The 19,822-nt window shown below is 42.7% G+C and overlaps 2 protein-coding genes across 9 annotated transcripts in view; one reads left to right on the forward strand and one right to left on the reverse strand.

The window, feature by feature from the left end:
- Window positions 1-15,449, forward strand: part of LOC128739226 (protein phosphatase PP2A 55 kDa regulatory subunit) — a 34,808-nt gene extending 19,359 nt beyond the window's left edge. For all 8 annotated transcript variants that reach the window (XM_053834694.1, XM_053834702.1, XM_053834730.1 and 5 more), the window contains 3 exons: window positions 1,944-2,095; window positions 10,312-11,121; window positions 13,647-15,449. In XM_053834694.1, the coding sequence (XP_053690669.1) occupies window positions 1,944-2,095; window positions 10,312-11,121; window positions 13,647-14,015 (1,331 nt within the window). In that variant the 3' untranslated portion in view covers window positions 14,016-15,449. The remainder of the gene's footprint in view (window positions 1-1,943; window positions 2,096-10,311; window positions 11,122-13,646) is intronic.
- Window positions 15,450-16,017: 568 nt separating this feature from the next.
- LOC128745101 (allantoicase-like) lies at window positions 16,018-17,907 on the reverse strand. The gene is made up of 2 exons (XM_053842088.1): window positions 17,635-17,907; window positions 16,018-17,565 (listed from the first exon to the last, which is right to left on the reverse strand). Exons 1-2 carry the CDS (start codon window positions 17,695-17,697, stop codon window positions 16,498-16,500), a joined length of 1,131 nt encoding a protein of 376 aa, XP_053698063.1. The 5' UTR covers window positions 17,698-17,907; the 3' UTR covers window positions 16,018-16,497.
- Window positions 17,908-19,822: the final 1,915 nt, after the last annotated feature.

Raw genomic sequence — 19,822 nt, forward strand, 5'->3', positions numbered from 1 at the left:
TTTCTTGCGCATTTATCGACAAAAACGAATTTGAACTTTCTAGGGACATCGTCTCGACTGGTCGCTAGAAATATAAAATAGAAATATTGTCCGGGAAGCTCCCCATAATCCATCTGCCAGTACGTTTCGTTGTCCATGAGGATTCATCCCTCGTACTTCGTAAGAATCTCATTGTTCAACTTCCGGATATGCCGGATGGTCACTAGATTTAGCTTCACCGTCCCGTTTGGTTGCTTACACTGGCTTGAGAAGATCGAAATCCTTGTTACAGATCCTTACAGCTAACAGTGCTGTGGCTGGCATTGAATTTCTTAGCGGTATAGTAATCCGACAACCCTGGGTTTGCTCTAATCATGATCCTGCCGATCGATAGTATGCCGTGGCATACGGAAATGTTTTCGACGACTTCGCGATTTTTTAAACTGACCACGTCAACCTTTCGTAGTGGGTGTCCAAAATTAATTTTCGGTTTGCGGCTTCCATCAAGTATTTGTACTTCTTTGAAACAAAGTCACTCGTGACGCACTTTTCAGCACTGAAAGAGGAACATTTCGAAACAAACTGATGTCAAAACCTACCAGATCCGTTCACTAGGAGCGGGTGGTAAAATAAACAGTGTGTCCAGGTATTAAATAGTTCGAGTTTTAGCAACCGACAAGCTGACTATATTTTGCTTCTTTTTATTCACTACTTTTATTAAAAATATACGAGCGGCTGGAAAACTTTTATGTTGGAGAAAAATGATGTGATATGAAATGATATGATATTCTACAGAACGTAAACTTGGTTTCGTCACGTGTTTTCGGAAATGCCACACCCTAATAGACAGACGCCAGTGCCAGTAGTGCTCAAAACCACCCTGACGGACGGAATCACATAAATAATCAACAGAGTCGATGTAAACATGTTGATAATGATTTCTCAACCTTTCCCTTCGTTTTCACATGCAGTCGTGTACACAGCATCCGAGTGAAAAAGACTGACTGACTTGACTGGTGATGGTGGTGCAATGCGAATGGTGATCAGGTCACTTAATGGTCGCGCCCGATCGATCGGTGTTTACTCGACGGACTCGAGAGCAGTTTGATTTAGGAATATTGACACTTTTTGTCGCAACCAATGTAAAGTGTTGTGACATTAACACCATGTTATCGTCTAAGCTAAGCTAAGACGAACGATTCACTGGCACTGGAACCGTTGTGGATTCCATTTCCATTGAAAATGAGAACTGTGAACGCACGCGTTAGTGAAGGCACAGCACAGAAACGATGATTAATCAGACATACCCATGTAGGTACGTAAAAAAAGTATATGAACGTTCGATTTGGGGTTATGGCAAACTGGTTTCGGTCACACTGCTCACATACGTAGCATTTCATGTTGGTTTGCGCTGTGCTACTGTATCCGGTTGACTATCAGTGTCATATTATCTAGTGCCCTCCAGACGAGAGACAAGCGTACAGAATCCGAAATTGTTCGGATTCAATTCACCCCGTATTCGAATGTGAGTCAAACTGCCTCAAACGTTAAGCCACTGGTGATTAAGTTAAGAGAGTTAAGAAATTATCGATTTATTTCTCATCCCGTGAATCATCTCCCCTGTTTCTTAAGACAATCGACAGTTCGTTCCCATGAGTCTTTTATCGGTCATCGCTCTGTAGGCGATACGTGTAAAGAGCCTACAGTCTTTGCCAACACTAACGAGTTCTTATCCAATCGTGATATCACTTGTTTTTTGAAGCAGCGTAATCTAAAAAAACAAACTTATCATCAATAACAACATTGATACGATCTGCTCATCTCTGATGAGCGGAGTACTCGTTTTACCATTCGTTGTCGCATAACATTGTTTTCGATATCATCCACTATGATAGTTACGATATGACCATATTTTGTTCTAGCAACACACTGACTGACGTCTCTCGCTTTTCTCTACTTCACAGGTAATGGCGATACATCCTGGTGCTTTTCACAGATAAAGGGTGCCCTGGATGACGATGTGACCGACGCGGATATAATCTCGTGTGTGGAGTTTAACCACGATGGCGAACTGCTAGCCACCGGCGACAAGGGTGGCCGCGTTGTTATATTTCAGGTAAACATATGGGACTAAAGGAGAGACAGACAGGGAGAGAGAGAGTAAGAGAGAGAGCGGACATAAAAATATCTTCCAATGATGCTTTCACCAGCGTGTCAATCAATCAGGGATGCGCGATTGAGTGAGTGGGTGGTGCTCTACGGTGGAGAATCCAACCGAAGTAATGGGAAAATGGAAATTCTGCAATGACAGTGGGAATGTGGAAATAATTGAATTTGGGTTGCATTGATAATGTTTTTTTTGCCGGAGTGGGTGTTGAGGGTTTTCTGGGTTTTCATTGTCATTAAAGTAATAGCACGTGTTTGTAACATTCTAATGAATGAGCGCTGGTAGATAAAAGTTAACCAACTTTGCGACGCTACAATGTGACCTTTTCTTTTATCGTTTTTGTTTTTCTCGTTGTCCCTTCCGGTGTCGATTTAGTCTGTTACCTTCGTGACAAACACGCACGCACTGCGGTGGAAGAACTGCGTTATTAGGTTAATTCTGTCTGGCGCTTTGCTTTTCATTACTTGAATTGTATTTTTGTCATTGGGTCACTTTATTTTTCAATGACATTCAACGAGTGTATCTACCTAAAATAGAAGATCATTACCCTAAGAGGTTTTTTCTGAAGCTTCGTTTCAAATGAAACTGCGTTGATTCTGTAAGCGAATCCGAATGAATGAACGAAGCATATTTTCGGTTTCGTTAGGTTAATCAAAAATTTGGAAAGATACATACTGTTCTGTCGTCAACAACTGTTAGATGCTTATTTATTTATTATAAATTATATCCATCTGACTAAGTCTTAATGAGAAATATAGAACAAGTCAACAAATTAATATTATATACAGGCGACATCGTTCTTGATACGGTGGAAGATTATCAGGATCTTTCCAAGGCAAATTCCTTAGGGCCTTATGGATGAATCTTTGAATGCGCTCGAATCTTAAAATCCAGGTGAGCTGATAGGGCTGCCAGATCAAACTTGCATTTTCAAGCACATTATAACGATTTTAAGCAGTGAGGATCCTTTTTTTTTTGTTAGATTATAGTCACTTTAACCAGCTTGGGTCATTCGTGACTTCTGCGGGGTTGGGAATTGAACCCGGGTCCTCGGCGTGAGAGGCGTGAATGCTAACCACTACGCCGGGACTGACCCCTAGTGAGGATCCTTGAAATCTCCCAATTCTGGCAATAAACCCAAGCTGTCGAGATGCTTTCGAAATAATAGCAGAATAGTGAAGACGTAAATAAACGTAAATTTGGAGTCGAGTACGATGCCGAGGTCGCTAACGTGATCCACCCTCCGGAGAGTATTCCCGTCTATGTTATAGTCGAAGATCATTGGGCTCTGGATGCGCTGAAATGTGATTACCTCACATTTTGCTGTGCTTACAATCTTCAACTTGCACCAGTTCACGAAGACGTCTAGTAATCCTTGCAGCCGGTGACAATCGTCAATGGAACGCACAAGAAGAAACAATTTAAGGCCGTCAGCGTAAATAAGTGCGCATCCGGCTTCAAGCAGTGTAGTCACGTCGTTGAAAAATAGAATGAAGAGCAAAGGTCCCACGTTGCTTCCTTGGGGGACACCAGATTTATTGGTAAACGCAGATGAAACGGCAGATTCTAGTTTGACTTGCAAGACTCTGTCGCATAAATATGAACTAATCCACGACAATAGCCGCTATGAGGCCCCCAGTCGCTGAAGTTTTCGTAGAAGGATACGGTGGTCGATACGGTCAAATGCAACTTTCAGGTCAGTGTATACTGCGTCCAATTGTGCTTATTCCTCGAGTAGCACAATGCACGTGGAATAGAAATCGAGCAGGTTAGTTGAGACCGATCGCCCAGGCATAAACCCGTACTGGTAGAAGGATATATAGTTCTTCGTACGATTGAGAATTTCGCTGCTAACGATAATTTCAAAAAGCTTGGAGCCAGCAGACAAGCTTGTGATACCTCTGATAGTTCCGTACATTTCGGCGATCACCACTCTTATGGACGGGGAACATGAGGGATTGTTTTCAGATACCAGGAAATTTTCCTTGCGTAAAGGATTTGTTGAAAATGCCACACAGTGGCATAGATGGCAGTGGCAGCGGAGAAGGTTCGCTTCAACTTGCGTGCTGCTTCGACAACCATTATTGGGGTAATTTCAAAGGTCAACTAGTCTTTCGGGAACGTTTACCGCAGCCGATTCCGCTTAAGTTGATTCAGGAGAAGACAGATGCGAACATGTCACAGGAGTCTGTGACGGAATGCGCCTTGGAGCCGTCAAGATAGACATTAGCAGGAATAGAAGCACTTTTGCGTTTCGAGCTGACAAAACCCCAAAAACCTTTTGGGTTCCTTCGCAGGTCAGTTTGTACACGGAGAACATAAGACTTGTACAGGGAAGCGAGGCGATATTCGTTACTGGTCCGTTTGAATTCACGTTTCGATTCTGCGGATCTACGTTGTCGATGCTTACGAAGTTACGTGCTCGTTTTAATGAACGTAAACGACTAGTACCCCATGGCGGTGTGCGACGTTGCTTAACAAATAGTAAGTTAAATCGGAGCCACAGGTTGATAGTGTCACAGAATAAACCTTGCCAGTCAAAGTTCCGTAAATACTGTGAGAGCAAGTCAAAATCTATTTTGCGAAAGTTGAATTGTCGGTGTTCAATTTCGGGTGGCGAGTGATTCTCGAGATAACCATTAATAACTGGCAACGAAATCAACAACGTGGGATGATGAGTGTCAACGGGAAGCAGTGGTGCAACACACGTGTCACCGGATACAGTATGGTCTGCAGAATGGAAAACTAAATCGAGTACTCTACCAAGCTGATTATGCTCCAGATTAGTTTGTTGGAGGTTGAGAAAGTCCATTTCGCCGACCAAAATCGTACTCGCAGCGGAGAGGTGCGATGTATTAGTCTAGTAGGTCGAATCGTGCCATTACTGTAGTCCCAAATAATACGCGGTTGATTATAATCACCGCAAATCAGGATAACTTCAATTCAGCGGTTTTTTTCACACAACCCACGAATGGAAGAAACATGCGACTCGATCACAACAGCTTGGCTTTTGTCGGGTGGAATGTATATGGCGCTTAACAGGATCTTCAAACCGCGAATATTTCAAAGCGCGAAATCCGTTCAACACGAGTGATGCAAAATTATCCTTTTACTGCCAAAATGGCAGAGGAATCCGAACGAAAATCGCCGACTTTTTTGTTGCAGTATTGGACAACGAGTATGATCATCATCCTACCAGAAATCTAGTACTGGACTGTGAATTGCTGCAGAGCTACGAATTCATTTTCTCCCATACTGATTGAGCGCCTTCTAATTCAACCTGATTCAATCAATTTTAAAAAACACCAGCTATCGTAGAGAGCCCGTTCTCCCATAACAGACCTTTGGACGGTATTTCTTATTAAACAGTCTAATAGCAAAACTAAACACGGATACATTTGTACCCCGTTGATCAGTTGGGGGTTGAAATTAGAATTAACGAGGGACAGGAAAACCTGGTTTTCTTGATATGTTGGTATTTTTGTAATGGTGACTACCAGTATAGAATAGTCCCTACGATAAAACTGATCCTTGTGATTGTTGCGTTGTTCAGAAAGTGCTTTTATTCCGTTTAAGAATAAGATGATTAGTAGATGAATGTTTCTGGGATTCATCTCTTTTTATCACAGCTGTCAGAAATATCTCCGAAAAATGTCGAATTGATTGGGTCGGTCCGGGGCTTAGGGTTAGTAAGGGGATGTAAGTGGGATACCAGATCCGGTTGGATGCCGAAGGACCACTCTACAATGATAGAAGCGCTTAGGTAGCAGATGGGGAAATTAGATCAATTCGTGTCGTGTGTTCGAGTCTCGACCGGGCGGTGCTGCTAGATAGAGTCAGCACGATTTTTGCATTGGCCCCATAGCTGTCCTGTGCTCTGATGGCCGGCCGCGTGATCAGTCGATGAGGAAAGGTCGAGTCTTAGAGAGACGATTAAGCCCACAGCTTTACTGCACTAGCTCCTTGGTCTCGAGGGTTGGAAGGCGGGTGCGTCTCTGTATTTTAAAGCTTTTGTCGACTACCGCGAACGTTCAGCTTGTGCTGCGCTCGATTTACTTTGTATCTTGAGACAGTGCATGAATGCTGGGGGATGAAAAATTGAATTTGCCCTGATAAGTTGATAACCACTAGGGATGCTTTACCGGTTTTACCGAAACCGGTTTTACCGGTATTACCGTGCTATTTTTCAATACCGAAATACCGGTTTTTACGCGATCAAAAACCGGTATTTTCGGTATTTTTTTACATGGTAAATTTAATGAAAAAATAACTCAAGAAGCTTCCATTGCCCTTCAGATTGTTAACGTATAGGGCGAATTCAATTCAATGCTTCGAGGTTCTGAAAGTAACAGCTCAATTATATAATTTCAATGAACGGAAAATATTTATCTAAATATCTCTGAAAGTTACTTTAACAAAAATAAAATTCAGAACATTGCGCAACTTTAAAAAATTGCGATACACATTGCAGCTCTTCAGGAAAATTTCAGTGAAAAATTGCGGAGTGCTTTAAAAAATGTCATAGCATATCACGGAAGAAGAGTTCGTTTATGGACCCATTGTTGGCAATCCTCAACGGTTAGACAGGATGACTGTTTTCTGAAACCACCATCAAAGATTACATCGCTGCGAGCGTAGACTGATTTGTAAGAACCATTCATATTGCGAACTGTGAAACGAGCTATGTTGGCTTGCTGCCATTCCGACTATGTTCAGTTCCTGATCAATTATTTATCCTCCGTCTTAAAATGCGTGTCTCAAAATTCACTAATGCCCTATGTCACTCAAAATAATTCGAAAAAATTTGAAATATTTCAATTACCTGGCACCACGTATCACAGATATTTCAGCATGAACAGGGCTTTAAAAAAATTAGTAAGAAAATAAGCTGTCAATTTGGACTACAAGACCATATATTTTGGTATTACTCAAATCGTATGCAGTTTCCCAGTAAAGTCTGTCTCGTTTTAGAGTTGACACGATAAACACTCTTTCCGTACTTATTTCTTTTTAAGAGAGCTAGTCACTTAGCTGTTTCAAAAAATTGAGTACCATTGATTAATGGAAACATTTTCTATAAATTTAACAATTTTTTAATTTATTTTTCGAGTATTGGCTTTTACCGGTTTTTTACCGGTTTTACCGGTATTGAATTTATCAATACCGAAAAACCGGTTTTCGAAATACCCCCTCGGTATTGGCATCTCTAATAACCACTGATGCTCCTAAATTCGTCTTTCCTATTGGTTCATTTGTGGTTGTTTGTGTTGGGAAATTGATAGCGGGCCCGCGGTTGAGGACCGGTGTTGGGCGAGGCTGACGAATCCTCCACTTCTTCATTATAGTACATTTTACAACTCAAATAGTAGCACCAAAGTCCAAGTCCAAAGCACAGTTACAAATTCGATCTATCATTTTTCTTCTCATCATCATCATTATCATCATGATCGACATCATCATTATATTTAAAATATGACATTCCGGCCTTTGGCAGAGAGATCTTAGAGTCACTTCGTGGAGTCCGCGCAGGGCCGGAACGCCTCCGCTTGCGAGCATAGGCTATGCTTGGGGCTCTACCTGTGTGAATGAATATGAGCAGGAATATGAATATATGGTACTATCACCTGCCTTAGTAGAACTTCCGTTCCTAGCAATGAGCCTATCATGTCAAAAAGAGTTGTACATATTCAACGATTGGTCATGCTTCCCAACTCTTGTATGAAGGGCCAAAAGGGAATTGGTCGATAAGCAACATCACTTACACGTACCAGGGATTTAAAGAATCTCCTTCCAAGGGCTAAGTCACTTGAGTCAATCGTTGAATAAACCGTCTTAATGCAGAATGAGCAGGTGGAGAGAAGAGTCCGCTCATTATCCACGATGTGTTGTTAATTGGGCTAAGATTAACCCTAGAAAGTTGACTGTTTCACTCTCGCTAGGTAGGCACACCGCTTCAAACAAGAGCGCTGATGGTCCCTTCCTCTTCCCGATTCTAGTTTATTTATGAAATGTGGCATATATGGGCAAAAATAGAACAATCTCACCAGCAGTCCGTCGAATGGAATAGAGTTGCGTCCTTTGAGTTTCCATAAGTGCTTCTAATAATTAATTTAATTTTTTCTTCTGGTATCCATGTGCAGTACTAACGGTCGTATTGGGCAAAGTTTTCACTATATAGCAGGAGGTGCTTCATAAGCTAAAACGAAAAAAAATAATTAAAATAACTTATATTATGCTTACCTATTAGCAAGGCTGTGTGGCTCCGCCGTCTGCCCAAAACCGCGATTTTGAAATCAGGCAGCCGGGAACCACCCAGTATCGCACCTCCTAGCTTGGCTACTCAATAGACTCAATAGAGCATTACCGGGTATGGTCACGTTGAGGCGCTAGACAGGGGCTTGGGATAGCTAGAGCTATATTGGACGCTCTTCATTTGCCTTCCCCATTTCATACCCCCGGTCACAGTCCAATGACTTCCCAATGGGACAATATCTCTTTAAGCAAGTAACGACAATATTCAACTATCTTTGAAGAAGGCTGCAACTGGTAGTAAATTGAACTATCTGCGTTAATTCTTACATTAACGTTATATTTTTAATACTCTAGGGTTCCGCAGGGCAGTACCTTGGTATCATTCGTTTTTATTACTCAACGAGCCATTATTAGAACAATTAAAATTCACTTTAAAACCTATTTTAAAATGTATTAGTAGTACCAAAATTGGGAGAATTTTTTTTAATTATTTTAATTCTATTGATAGTATAATTAAATAAAGTATTCTCCTTCATAGCATAGGAAATTGATCAGTACAGAATTTCTGCTGAATTTCTGCCAAAAAAGTATCTGTCAACTTAAGACATTGTTCGGTCATGATGTTCTCCTTGAATTTTCCTGAATTGACTTCTTATTCTGTATCTCTTATAGATGTTAGATGCTAACATGCTTATCTGTTAAAAGAGATATTCATCAAAACAAAAAATAGCCTCCTAAATCACAGTCGTCTCGCCGCCAATTTGTTCCAGTGTGTTGATCAAGCAAAGCAATCTCCCTTATATCGGCTATATTTAGCGAAACCCACCCGGCACGACGAGATGTGTTGGTTTACTCCATCCGATAGAAATCCATCAATCAGCTGAAATTTTCAAGTGCTTCAATCCGTTCTTATCGTATCACATCGTTCAGTTTCATGCAAAAAATATGAATATCACGTGGCATTAGGCGGCTTTCTTCGCAGCTGTCAATGTGCAATGACTGTCTCTTCGTGTAAGCTTCATTGTGATGCGGAGTTTTCCTTCTAATATGCTGTTATTTAAAAGTATCGACTCTCATGATAGCGGTGCATTTGACGGCCGGGAATGCTGACGGTGTCAATGTTTACATGCTCGCTTAGCGCTTCCAATTAGCGGTTTACCCCAGCCAGCGCATCAACCTACTACCCACATGTGCCGCGTCGCTAGATATGGTGCAAAACTTATCCATTCGGGTGTCCGATTTCACATTCCGTGACTGGCACTTTATTCTTGCGGATTTGTTTGTATTATAGAGCAAGCCAATGTGGGTGTAGTGAGCGTAAAGCGTTCGTTATTGCTTACGTTCGTAGCAAAGAAAAAAGGAAGACTGGAAATGCTGAACCCTTTTCCTTAGGAGCCCAAAAAATTGTAACGAGCGGCAATCATGGCTGGGTAATTTTGCTGTTGGTTGGCAAAACTATTCGTTTCATTGAACCTATCCCAACGAGTAGGAATGTAGAACAATACCAATTGGTTGGTGCGCGATGCATTTACCAAGAAAATCGACACAAGAAAGTACTCACTCAAAGCGCGGTGCCGTGGCGTGTGTTTTTGTCATTGCAATCGATTTGCTGAGTGAATGATGTTCTATCCGCATGTATATAGGTACCTACGCTACACGGTGTGTATTTTCTATTTCCATTGCAATTAGGTCGCAGCCAGTGGGAGAAGCACTGCAGCGGTCGTGTGAAACTGGGAGGTATGCAGTGGGAGGGCAAAGAATCGCATCTGGTTTGCATCCTAAAACAGCGACATCGCGTGGTATTCGTGCAATTAGGAAAAAATTATCCTCGTCCTTGTCCCAATTTGTCGTCATTCGTACAATTCCGGTTTAATAAACTTACGTTTTTTTATTTTTGTGTACCATTCTTACAGAGAGATCCTGCCTCCAAATCATCAACACCGCGGCGCGGCGAGTACAATGTTTATTCCACCTTCCAGTCTCACGAGCCTGAGTTTGATTATCTCAAATCGTTGGAAATCGAGGAAAAAATCAACAAGATTCGATGGTTGAGGCGCAAAAATCAGTCGCACTTCCTGCTGTCGACCAACGACAAAACGATAAAGCTATGGAAGGTATCGGAGCGGGACAAACGGGTAGAGGGGTACAACACGCGAGAGGACAACGGTTGCATACGTGATCCGGCGACGATCAACTCGCTGCGGGTGCCATCAATAAAACCAATGGATCTGATGGTGGAAGCATCACCCCGTCGGATCTTCGCCAATGCTCACACCTACCACATTAACTCGATATCGGTAAACTCGGACCAGGAGACATACCTGTCGGCGGACGATCTGCGGTTGAATCTGTGGCACCTGGAGATCACCGACCAGAGCTTCAATATCGTCGATATCAAGCCGGCCAACATGGAGGAACTGACGGAGGTCATCACGGCGGCCGAGTTCCATCCGACCGAGTGCAATGTATTCGTGTACTCGAGCAGCAAGGGTACAATTCGGTTATGTGATATGCGCTCGTCGGCTCTGTGCGATCGGCACGCGAAACTGTTCGAGGAACCGGAGGACGTCGACATCACCAACAAGAGCTTCTTCCGCGAAATTATCAGCTCGATCAGTGACGTCAAGCTCAGCAACACCGGCCGGTACATGATATCGCGAGACTATCTGAGTATTAAGGTGTGGGATCTGCACATGGAGACGAAGCCCATCGAGACGTATCCGGTGAGTAGAGAAATGGTGGGGTAGCTAAAATACTATTGTCCAACCAGTATTGGTCATTTCCGAACATATTCACTAGATGTTAGGTTAAACATTTGAAACGTGCCGAAAAGTTTCGTTATTAAATCGGCTTTTGGATTAAAGCTGAGAAAATAACCCAGACCAGACCAGATTTACGTTTTCATAGAACATTTAACATAGAAAAATTGAGGTTCCTCAGCTTCTTCATCTTACTGCTGCTTTGTTTTCGTCTCAGAATTGAGGTCAACACGTTCCGCTTAGCAGCATAAAGCCGGCGTGGCACATGGTGTTTCAAGCAGTTGTCTCCATTCAACTTGATTTTGGGCCACTCGTCATAAATTTCCCAATCGTCTTAGAAGTCGCAAATCACTTTCGCCCTGGTCTAGCCAGGTTGCATATTGAGCCACTGTTTCTGGTAAGTTGTTGAAGAGAACTGTTTTCGTCGCACTGTCGTCCGGCCCACCGTGTTTCGCTAAATGTACAATGGGAATCTCTCCAAGCAGTACCTGTAGCTCGTAATTCATAGACCTCCGCCACTCTCCGCTTTCAGTTTGTCCTCCGTCAAATATCGTCCTCAGTACCCTCCGTGAGCAGTGTCACTACTTCAAGTCCATAAAGAACTACCAGTTTAATAAGGGTTCTGTACATCGTCAGCCATGTACGGCGGAGTATGATTCTTGCGTTTTGCGAAGAAAAAAGTAAACTCGATTTCTCACTTGAACGTGCCGCAGGATTTCCTTGCTAGTGTTGTTGTCCGCAGATCACCAGCGATCCCAAATACACGTACTCATCTATCACTTCTAGTTCCTCGCCGTCAACGGTTACCGTCTGTGAGAGGCATGCATTTGTTTCCTTTCAGTCTTTTCCTTTCATGCATTTGGTCTTCGACGCATTCATTTTTAACCCCATCCTCCTAGACTCCGCTCCAATTACCTCCGCCGTCGCAAAGATTCCTATTAAAGTCATCTGCAAAACCTAGGAGTTGGCTACCCTGGTTTTTGAAAATCGTGCCTCTCGTGTCGATACTCGCTCGTCGGATAACCCCTCGGCGCGTCTCAAAGGAACTCGAGAGTGTCCCCGAGATGCGCACGAAACGCATCACTCAATCTGTCATAGTTATTCTCGCTCGACTGTATCGTATGCTGCTTTGCAATCAATGAAGATATGATGCGTGAGCACGTTGTACTCTCGATATTTCTGCAAAATCTGTCGAAAGGTAAAAATCTTGTTGCGCGAGCCGCCATGAAACTCGCCTGATAATTTCCTACGAAACCTCCCCTATCGGTGGCATCCGGCGTAACAGGATCTGGGAGAGTACCTTGTAGGCGGCGTTTACCAGTGGCGTTTTTTACTCCTCAGGTTCGTGGTCACCTGGTTTCTTGCGGATCAGTATTTTGCCATGTTCTCCATAGTGGCAATGGTCAAATAATTTTTCCAAGTGGCTTTTTTCTCTCCATCGCTTGTTGACATTTTTCCTCAAACAAATCATGGGGCTGTTCACCTAGTACCTTCAATGGCCGAGCGTATTCTGCCTCAACTGTTTTTTAGGTTTGAAGCAGAAGGTTGCCTCGGAAGACGGCAGTGCCTCATCCAGTATTCGCGCGTATTTCTCAGCAAATTGGCAAGGTATCTAGGGGCCTGATGTTTAATCGAGGAGGACGGCTTTAACGGTGAGTGCACATATACTGCTGCTAGGTGATGGTCAGAGTCAAAATTCGCACTTCGTCGGAAACGTATGTTCGTGATGTTGGAAAAGAACCGGCCATCTATGAGAACGCGGTGAATCTGGTTCATTGTACGTTGGTCAGGTAATTTCCCCTTTCGCCGGAAAAAGGTACTTCGGATCACCAGGCCTCGGGAAGCTGCGAAGTTTATACATCGTTAAACGGGTGTCGTTGCGCAGGGTATGGAATTCTATCAAGGTTCTTCCCTACTGACGTTCACTGACTGACGATTTTAATATCCCGTGGCGAGCAGCTGTCGTGTATTGCCTCCAGCCTCGCGTAAAACGCTTCTTTCACGCCTGATGATGCTGTAATTGAAGAAACGGCCCATTATCACATCCTCTTGTTGATTAGATTGCCGTCCAAATCTATCACGCATCGCGGATTGGAAGAGTTCGGTTGCGGATCAGGTACTGTAGTCTTGGGCCATATGGGTTCAAAGAGCACTATTTTCGGAATCCGGTAATTTCAAACTAGTAGGTCATTGAAAAACTACCCAGTTAGCTTCGAGGTACAATGCTGATCTAACAAGCCAGTCCTTTTATGTTCGAATCTAGGCTACACACTTAATCGGTTCGGTAAAATTTTACCGCTGTTTAGATTTCGGTAAAATTTTACCGAATTCGGTGCTTTTTGTTAAGTGTGTAGGTGGTGCTGCTAGCTAGATAGAGTCAGTAGGATTGTTGCACTAACCACTTAAGAGAAAATGCCATATTGTGCAGCAAGCCAAAATTGAACGAGCTTTTAACACCCCACGTTTTTTTTCTTCTCTCTCCCACCCAGGTGCACGAGTACCTCCGTACCAAGTTGTGCTCGCTGTACGAAAACGACTGCATCTTCGACAAGTTCGAGTGCTGCTGGAACGGCAACGACAGCTCGATCATGACCGGCAGCTACAACAACTTCTTCCGGGTGTTCGACCGCAACAGCAAGAAGGACGTCACGCTGGAGGCCTCGCGGGACATCATCAAACCGAAGACGGTGCTCAAGCCGCGCAAGGTGTGCACCGGTGGCAAGCGGAAAAAGGACGAAATCAGCGTCGACTGCTTGGACTTTAACAAGAAGATTCTGCACACCGCCTGGCACCCGCTGGAGAACATCATCGCCGTCGCCGCTACCAATAATCTATTTATATTTCAGGATAAGTTTTAGCTAATAGTAAGCGTAGTAGTAAAAATCAATTATAATTGTTTAGGTTGAAAACACGATAGGGAAAGAGAAAAAGAGAAGCGGGAAAGTGCGAGTGTTGGGAAGGGGAAAAAACAGGATTGAATTGATGAGCAAAAACGTAATTTATAGGTACTAGAAGCCAATGGTACATTTCGACTCAGAAATGAAACAGCAAAACGAGGATAAGTAAAGAAATAATTATGAAATTAAAAACAACAACAAAACAATGTGAAAGCTTTTATAATATACCATACGTAGAAGAGATACACACAGGAATACAAAATAAAAAATAAACAACAAACACAGCAGAATAAAGAGAAAGGAAAACATGAAGCAAAAATTATTCTTACTATTATCCTTAATAAAAAAAACTAACGAAGTAATAATAAAAGCAGAAAAGCAAACAACAAACTCGCATCGTGTGTTTGTTAGGGAATTCGATGGCTAAAACAAAGCTGCCTGATGAAAGTATGTGCTGGAATGCATGCGTGCGAATTGTGCGTGTCAGTTGTTGTTTGAAACACAAGACAACAGAAGAAAACGATATAAAGAAAGCAGCAGCAGCCGCAAGCGAATGCGATTATTATCGATTATTAATTAATAGTTTAGTCTTAAATTTGACCATCAGTAGCGTATCATCATCATCATTCTCACTCTTATCATTATAATCATCGTAAAAGAAGCAGCAGCAGCGATGCAAGCTAACTAAAGCACGCAGCATCATTATAGTTTTTATTGATTATTTCTTAGACAGTGAGAAACAAAGAAAGACGACGAAAAAGGAAAGAGTAAAAATAATAGGAACAAAGATTACAACAAAAAAAAAGCTAAAAGAAAAAAAACTAGGCTAGGGCTAAACAAGCTACCACAAAACAGAAAATTAAAAAATAACAATCGCGTGAAAGATGCCAAGTGACACACCCGCAGGTTAAGCGATTGCAGTCTGTCTTGCTCAATCAAAATGTGCGAAATGAGCGAAATGTATTTTTTTTTGTGTTTTGACCCGGGTCGGTGGTACCCCAGAGACTGCACGGTAAAGTGTCGCATGTCGTGTATTTTGTGAAAAATTGAAACAAATCGAATGAACAAAATAAGCAGAGAAAAAAAACGCATCAAGATTGGAACAATTTAAACAATTGGCATAGGAGACACGCTCTATCTCTTTCTCTTCCTCCTGTCGCTACCCAAATGCGGAGGAGATTTGGCGAATATAAAGTTTTATGTTGCGAATTATTGCGAGTAAACAAACAAACAAACAAAAAACAGCTAATTATTATATTATATATATAACACTTGGAAATAAGAAGGAAGAGAGTTAGTTTGGCTTGCGATGTGAGTGAAGGGAGAAGGTGCTTTTCTCATCGTCTGTGCATCCAACCGAACGCTTTTGTTGGAATCAAAAAAAAAAGAAAAGAAAAACACCGAATGTGTGTTGAATTTATTTGTTTGTCCATTTGAGTCGAAAGCCCTGCTTGGTAAATTGTACTTGAAGAACATTAATTTCATGGTTTTTCTATTATTTAGACGTAATTGCTTGCAGACTAGTGTTAAGCTGTGTGACTAACATACGTTAGAAATTTGGAATAGCAATTGTAATTCTGGATGAAAATTGTGTAACCAAGTAAGTGTAAATGAAAACTCAGATAGTGGAAGGTAAGTGTAGTTCGTTTTGCAAAGTTTTCTGCGCCTAGCACCTAGCCAGCAAGTGTAGTAAAATGTAAAAAATAAGTGTGTAAATGCGTAGCTTTATACCTATTTCTAAAAGGACTAAAAGCTAGACTCTAGAGAATTGTGCATCCTTCAGTAGCTGTTTTCTTTCGCATTAACCGTTGAATTGACGCTGACGGATGTCTTCTATTTCAAACATAGTAGCCATAGTCCGTATTGTACTGTGATTGTCAAATTCGAATATATCCATGGCAATCGACAAAACAATTGAAAGGAAAATTTCACGTCAACTTTTCAAACGCAGTTTAATCTCTCGAGATATTTTTATTGATTATAGTAAAACATAATTGAGAAAGGCTTGTAAACAGATGTAATCCGGTGAAAGTGAACTGGTAAATTCTGCTTTTAGTTGTTTTCCTATTTATTATTCTCGACTCGTTTCGAAAGTGTAAACAAACTGATAACTAGTTTAGTGATTGATTCGGAAAGTTTTACGCAGTGGTAAGTTTACTTAAACTACAAACACATTTCAACTACCTACAATTGATACGCAATTAAGAGAGTGGAAAAGCAAGTCTCACCACCAGGAAACAACTTCAGCTTTTTTGGCACTCAAATAAAAGTCTATTTTGGTCCGTGCGCTGATAAGACCGACTGTGCGAAACTGTGCAGAAATTAAATAATTCTCGCCTATCAGCTAAGCAAACAGACAGGCAATCAACATTTATCTGCTAGGAAAATTTAATTAGACTACTTTCTGTCAGTAACAGTGCTGACATATTTAGTAAAGAAAAAATTACAATACTCTGCCAAAGAGTCGAACCCTTGAAATGCCGCCATCCGGTGCCATAGTGATTCTGATGTGATTGCACGGTCCACGGAACTGCAGGCTCTCCTCCTGGAATACATGCTCCCGGTGGGCTGCTAGTTTGCTGCTTCCCAGCAGCACCTTCCATTGCGCCGATTGGAGTGTCCGATTCGTATCCAACAGCGTAGCTTCGATTTTCACATTATCTGGAAAGTTACCCTTAAAGTGATTGGTGTCGACCACGATCTTCTCTATCGTTCCTTTCGCGCATAATTTAAAAATAGCCCACTCGCAGCCAGGCACTTGGAGGATACCGTGTTTGTCGATTTTTAAAACCGGCGGACGATCGAGCCTTCGAGCGGTTTCCCAGCCATCACCCATGTTGACACCCCGGTTTGGTTTGATCAGATTCCGTGGATGACCATAATGGGCGTTGGAAAAACTTAGACACTGGCCTCCGTTCAACATTCCCAATAGGTCCACCAAATTTCCACCCGCTAGCAAAGCTTTCACATCGGGCTGCACCTCACCGAACACCCGCAACCTCGCTATTCCGCCGTCAGGAAATATATTAACCCTCAAATGAGTAAATGCTTCATTGCAACCGTCGACAGTTAAATATTGCTTTCTAGTGGCTTCGTAGCCCGGTTTCAGTTGTGTCATCCCCACCACTTCAATCCAGTCTTCGCTGCCTAAGCCAGCCATCAGCTCCAATTCCTTCTGACTGCATGCTGTGCCGATCATCTCTCGTCCGCGTTCCGGAATTAAATCTTCCTTCGATCGACCCAATCTGGCACCTTGCAATGAAAACTTCGGTGCATAATTCCCCGTGAAATACGCCGTATCAACAAGAATTCCTTTCACAGTGCTCAGTGCTGCCAACCGAACGATACACCAATCGTGGCCCGCGGACCGTTTACGTCTGGTTTCCCAGCCATCCATCCACTTGCCAAAGGGAGTATATTTATCGGCGATAAATACAGGCTCGGAGTCCTTCAGCATCCATTCTGCCGGAGCAAACCAATCGTCTGTGGCAAACAAGATTCGGCCACCACTCTGGATGAAAGACAATAATAATCAGTCAGAATGTTTCTGTCAGGTTCCCCGTTGGAAGATTCCACTTACACTTTCCGATGCTAGCTCACTGAGCTGCAGGAAGGCTGGCTCGGCGCTCTTTTGCTCGGTCATGATGCTCTTCTGCCGCGGTCAGGTAATGAACTAATCGATCGGATGCTGACCGCTAGTCATGTCGTATGGCGAGATAATAGAAACGCGTAATTAATAGCTACGAAAGTTCGCAATTGTTGGAGTGACGGATGCCGCCGCGCGGCGTTATCAGCGCCAACGACGCGAGCGGTCGCGCAGCTGTTGGTCTTATCATGCGATGCAAGGTGGGTCAACACCGAAATTTTCCTACTATCAACGGTTGGTCTTTTTTTTCGGGTTTAAACAATCTTCAATTATTTTAATGGGACGGGTACTAGGCGCACTTGAATTCGAAAAAAAATTATCAACTTTTCCTTAGACAAGGAGGAGAGTTCGTCTGACTCTTACTGAGCTTGAATTGAATGTGATTTCACAACGGATCCAAATGTTTTCTATAGTAACATAACAAACAGATTATGCCATTAGTGGAAGTTTGATGAAAACAGATTGAACTTGCTGGTGGCGTGACGCATATGACGCGTTTACTATTTGCTTACTTAATTGGCTTGCCGTCCTAAGACATAGCACGACGAACAAAATTTCTCCAATTCACTCGGTTGCGGGCTACCGTGCTCCAATTCCTTGGGCACCCTGTACTCTCTTCCAGATCTCGCTTCACCTGGTCTAACCATCTAACAATCGGTCGACCTCCATGCGCCGGCCAGCAGGTACTTTGTTTTGAACGTATTTACCTTTAACCCAATGTAACTATTAGATTCGTTGTTGACCGTTCATCAACGAAGTCATCTTGATAAATTCTCACAAATCTGTTCGCAATCTCATCTTTCCAATCCTCCGGGGCTGTTTTTTCTCCCAAATTCTGCTACAAAGCCTAGAAGAGCGTACCTCTCGTTTCGAAGCGCGATCGTCGCATCATCCCCTCTAGAGCGATGTTGAACAGCATGCAGGATAAGCTACCACCTTGTCTCAGCCCTCACCGCGCCTCGACGGGACGCGAGAGTGACCCTTGCGCACATCAGTCAATCTGATCTGAATGGAGGTCAGTCGCGTCATTTTACTCGAAAAATCGTGTTCGTGCATTATCTGCCATAGCTCGTCTCGATCGACTGTATCGTATGCTACTTAGAAGGCACTAAGGATGTAATATCTCCGTAGTTGCGCGAACTGCTGTGAAACCCGACTTCAAAAGTGCTATCGGTGAGGGTAAGCATAACAGGATCTTGTAGAGTACCCTGTAGGACTAGTCGAGCAAATCGCCTTTTTTGTAGATAGGACCAACCTTCCGTTTAGTCCTCCGGCAGTTTCTCATCCTTCCAAATCTTGGAATTAATCCAGGTGTAGAGCCGTTATCAGGCCGTGTTTATAAAGGTCTGCTGGTAAGTGAATTTTACCGGCGTCTTTACTGCTCTTCAGCAACTCAATTTTTTGTTTGATCTTGTTGAAATCGGGTACTGAGACACTACTGGGTATGCCTAGGTATTGAGATATGCATCGAAGAACTCTGTCCACCTGTCGAACACCTCGCACTCGTTTGTGATCAGTTTCCCTCCCCGGTCCCTACACACGTTGGGCTTGGGCGGCTTGGGTGTAGTGTAGCCCTTACAAGATTGGTTCACATCTTTATAAAACTCCTTTATAAAGCTTTTTACTCCTCTTTCTGTTTCGAGTTTAGAATGATTTTCAGTAGTTTTGTAAGTTATATGATTAAAATAATAGCAAGAATAGAGCTAAAGAATTAAACAACAAAAAGAAGCTTTGTGAATATGACTTCATGAAAAGTGCACCATTGCATCGTTTTATTTAGAAAAACATGCATGATGATTGTGAGCCCACGCCTTACAAAGAACCATTCTCTTCAACAACCGCTCTGGTACTAGGAACAGAGCGAGAGGGGTCCAGTATGCGAAATGGCTCTTCGAAGTGGAACGCGATTTGCGACTTCTGAGCAGGCTTCATTTTCGGTTTTGTGTTCAATATATGCTTATTTGACTACAGTGCCTCAGCGAAGCAGAATTCGAAAAATTAGCGAAACAGAATTTGAAAAAGTAGTGTAATAAAGGGCAATTGTTGAAGAAAGTATGTTTTTTTTTTCTTTTAATGTGCTATGGGGTTGCTACCCCGTTGGTAGCCAGATGAGCGCCCATTA

This window comes from Sabethes cyaneus, chromosome 1 (genome assembly GCF_943734655.1).
Source record: "Sabethes cyaneus chromosome 1, idSabCyanKW18_F2, whole genome shotgun sequence".
NCBI lineage: Eukaryota > Metazoa > Arthropoda > Insecta > Diptera > Culicidae > Sabethes > Sabethes cyaneus.

Bases quoted from the DNA above. Each gene is read 5' to 3' on its own strand.
- LOC128745101 (XM_053842088.1), bottom strand. From the start codon at position 17,697: ATGACCGAGCAAAAGAGCGCCGAGCCAGCCTTCCTGCAGCTCAGTGAG. The intron at 17,566-17,634 runs GTAAGTGGAATC...TCTTTCATCCAG, and splicing joins GTGAGCTAGCATCGGAAAGT to AGTGGTGGCCGAATCTTGTT.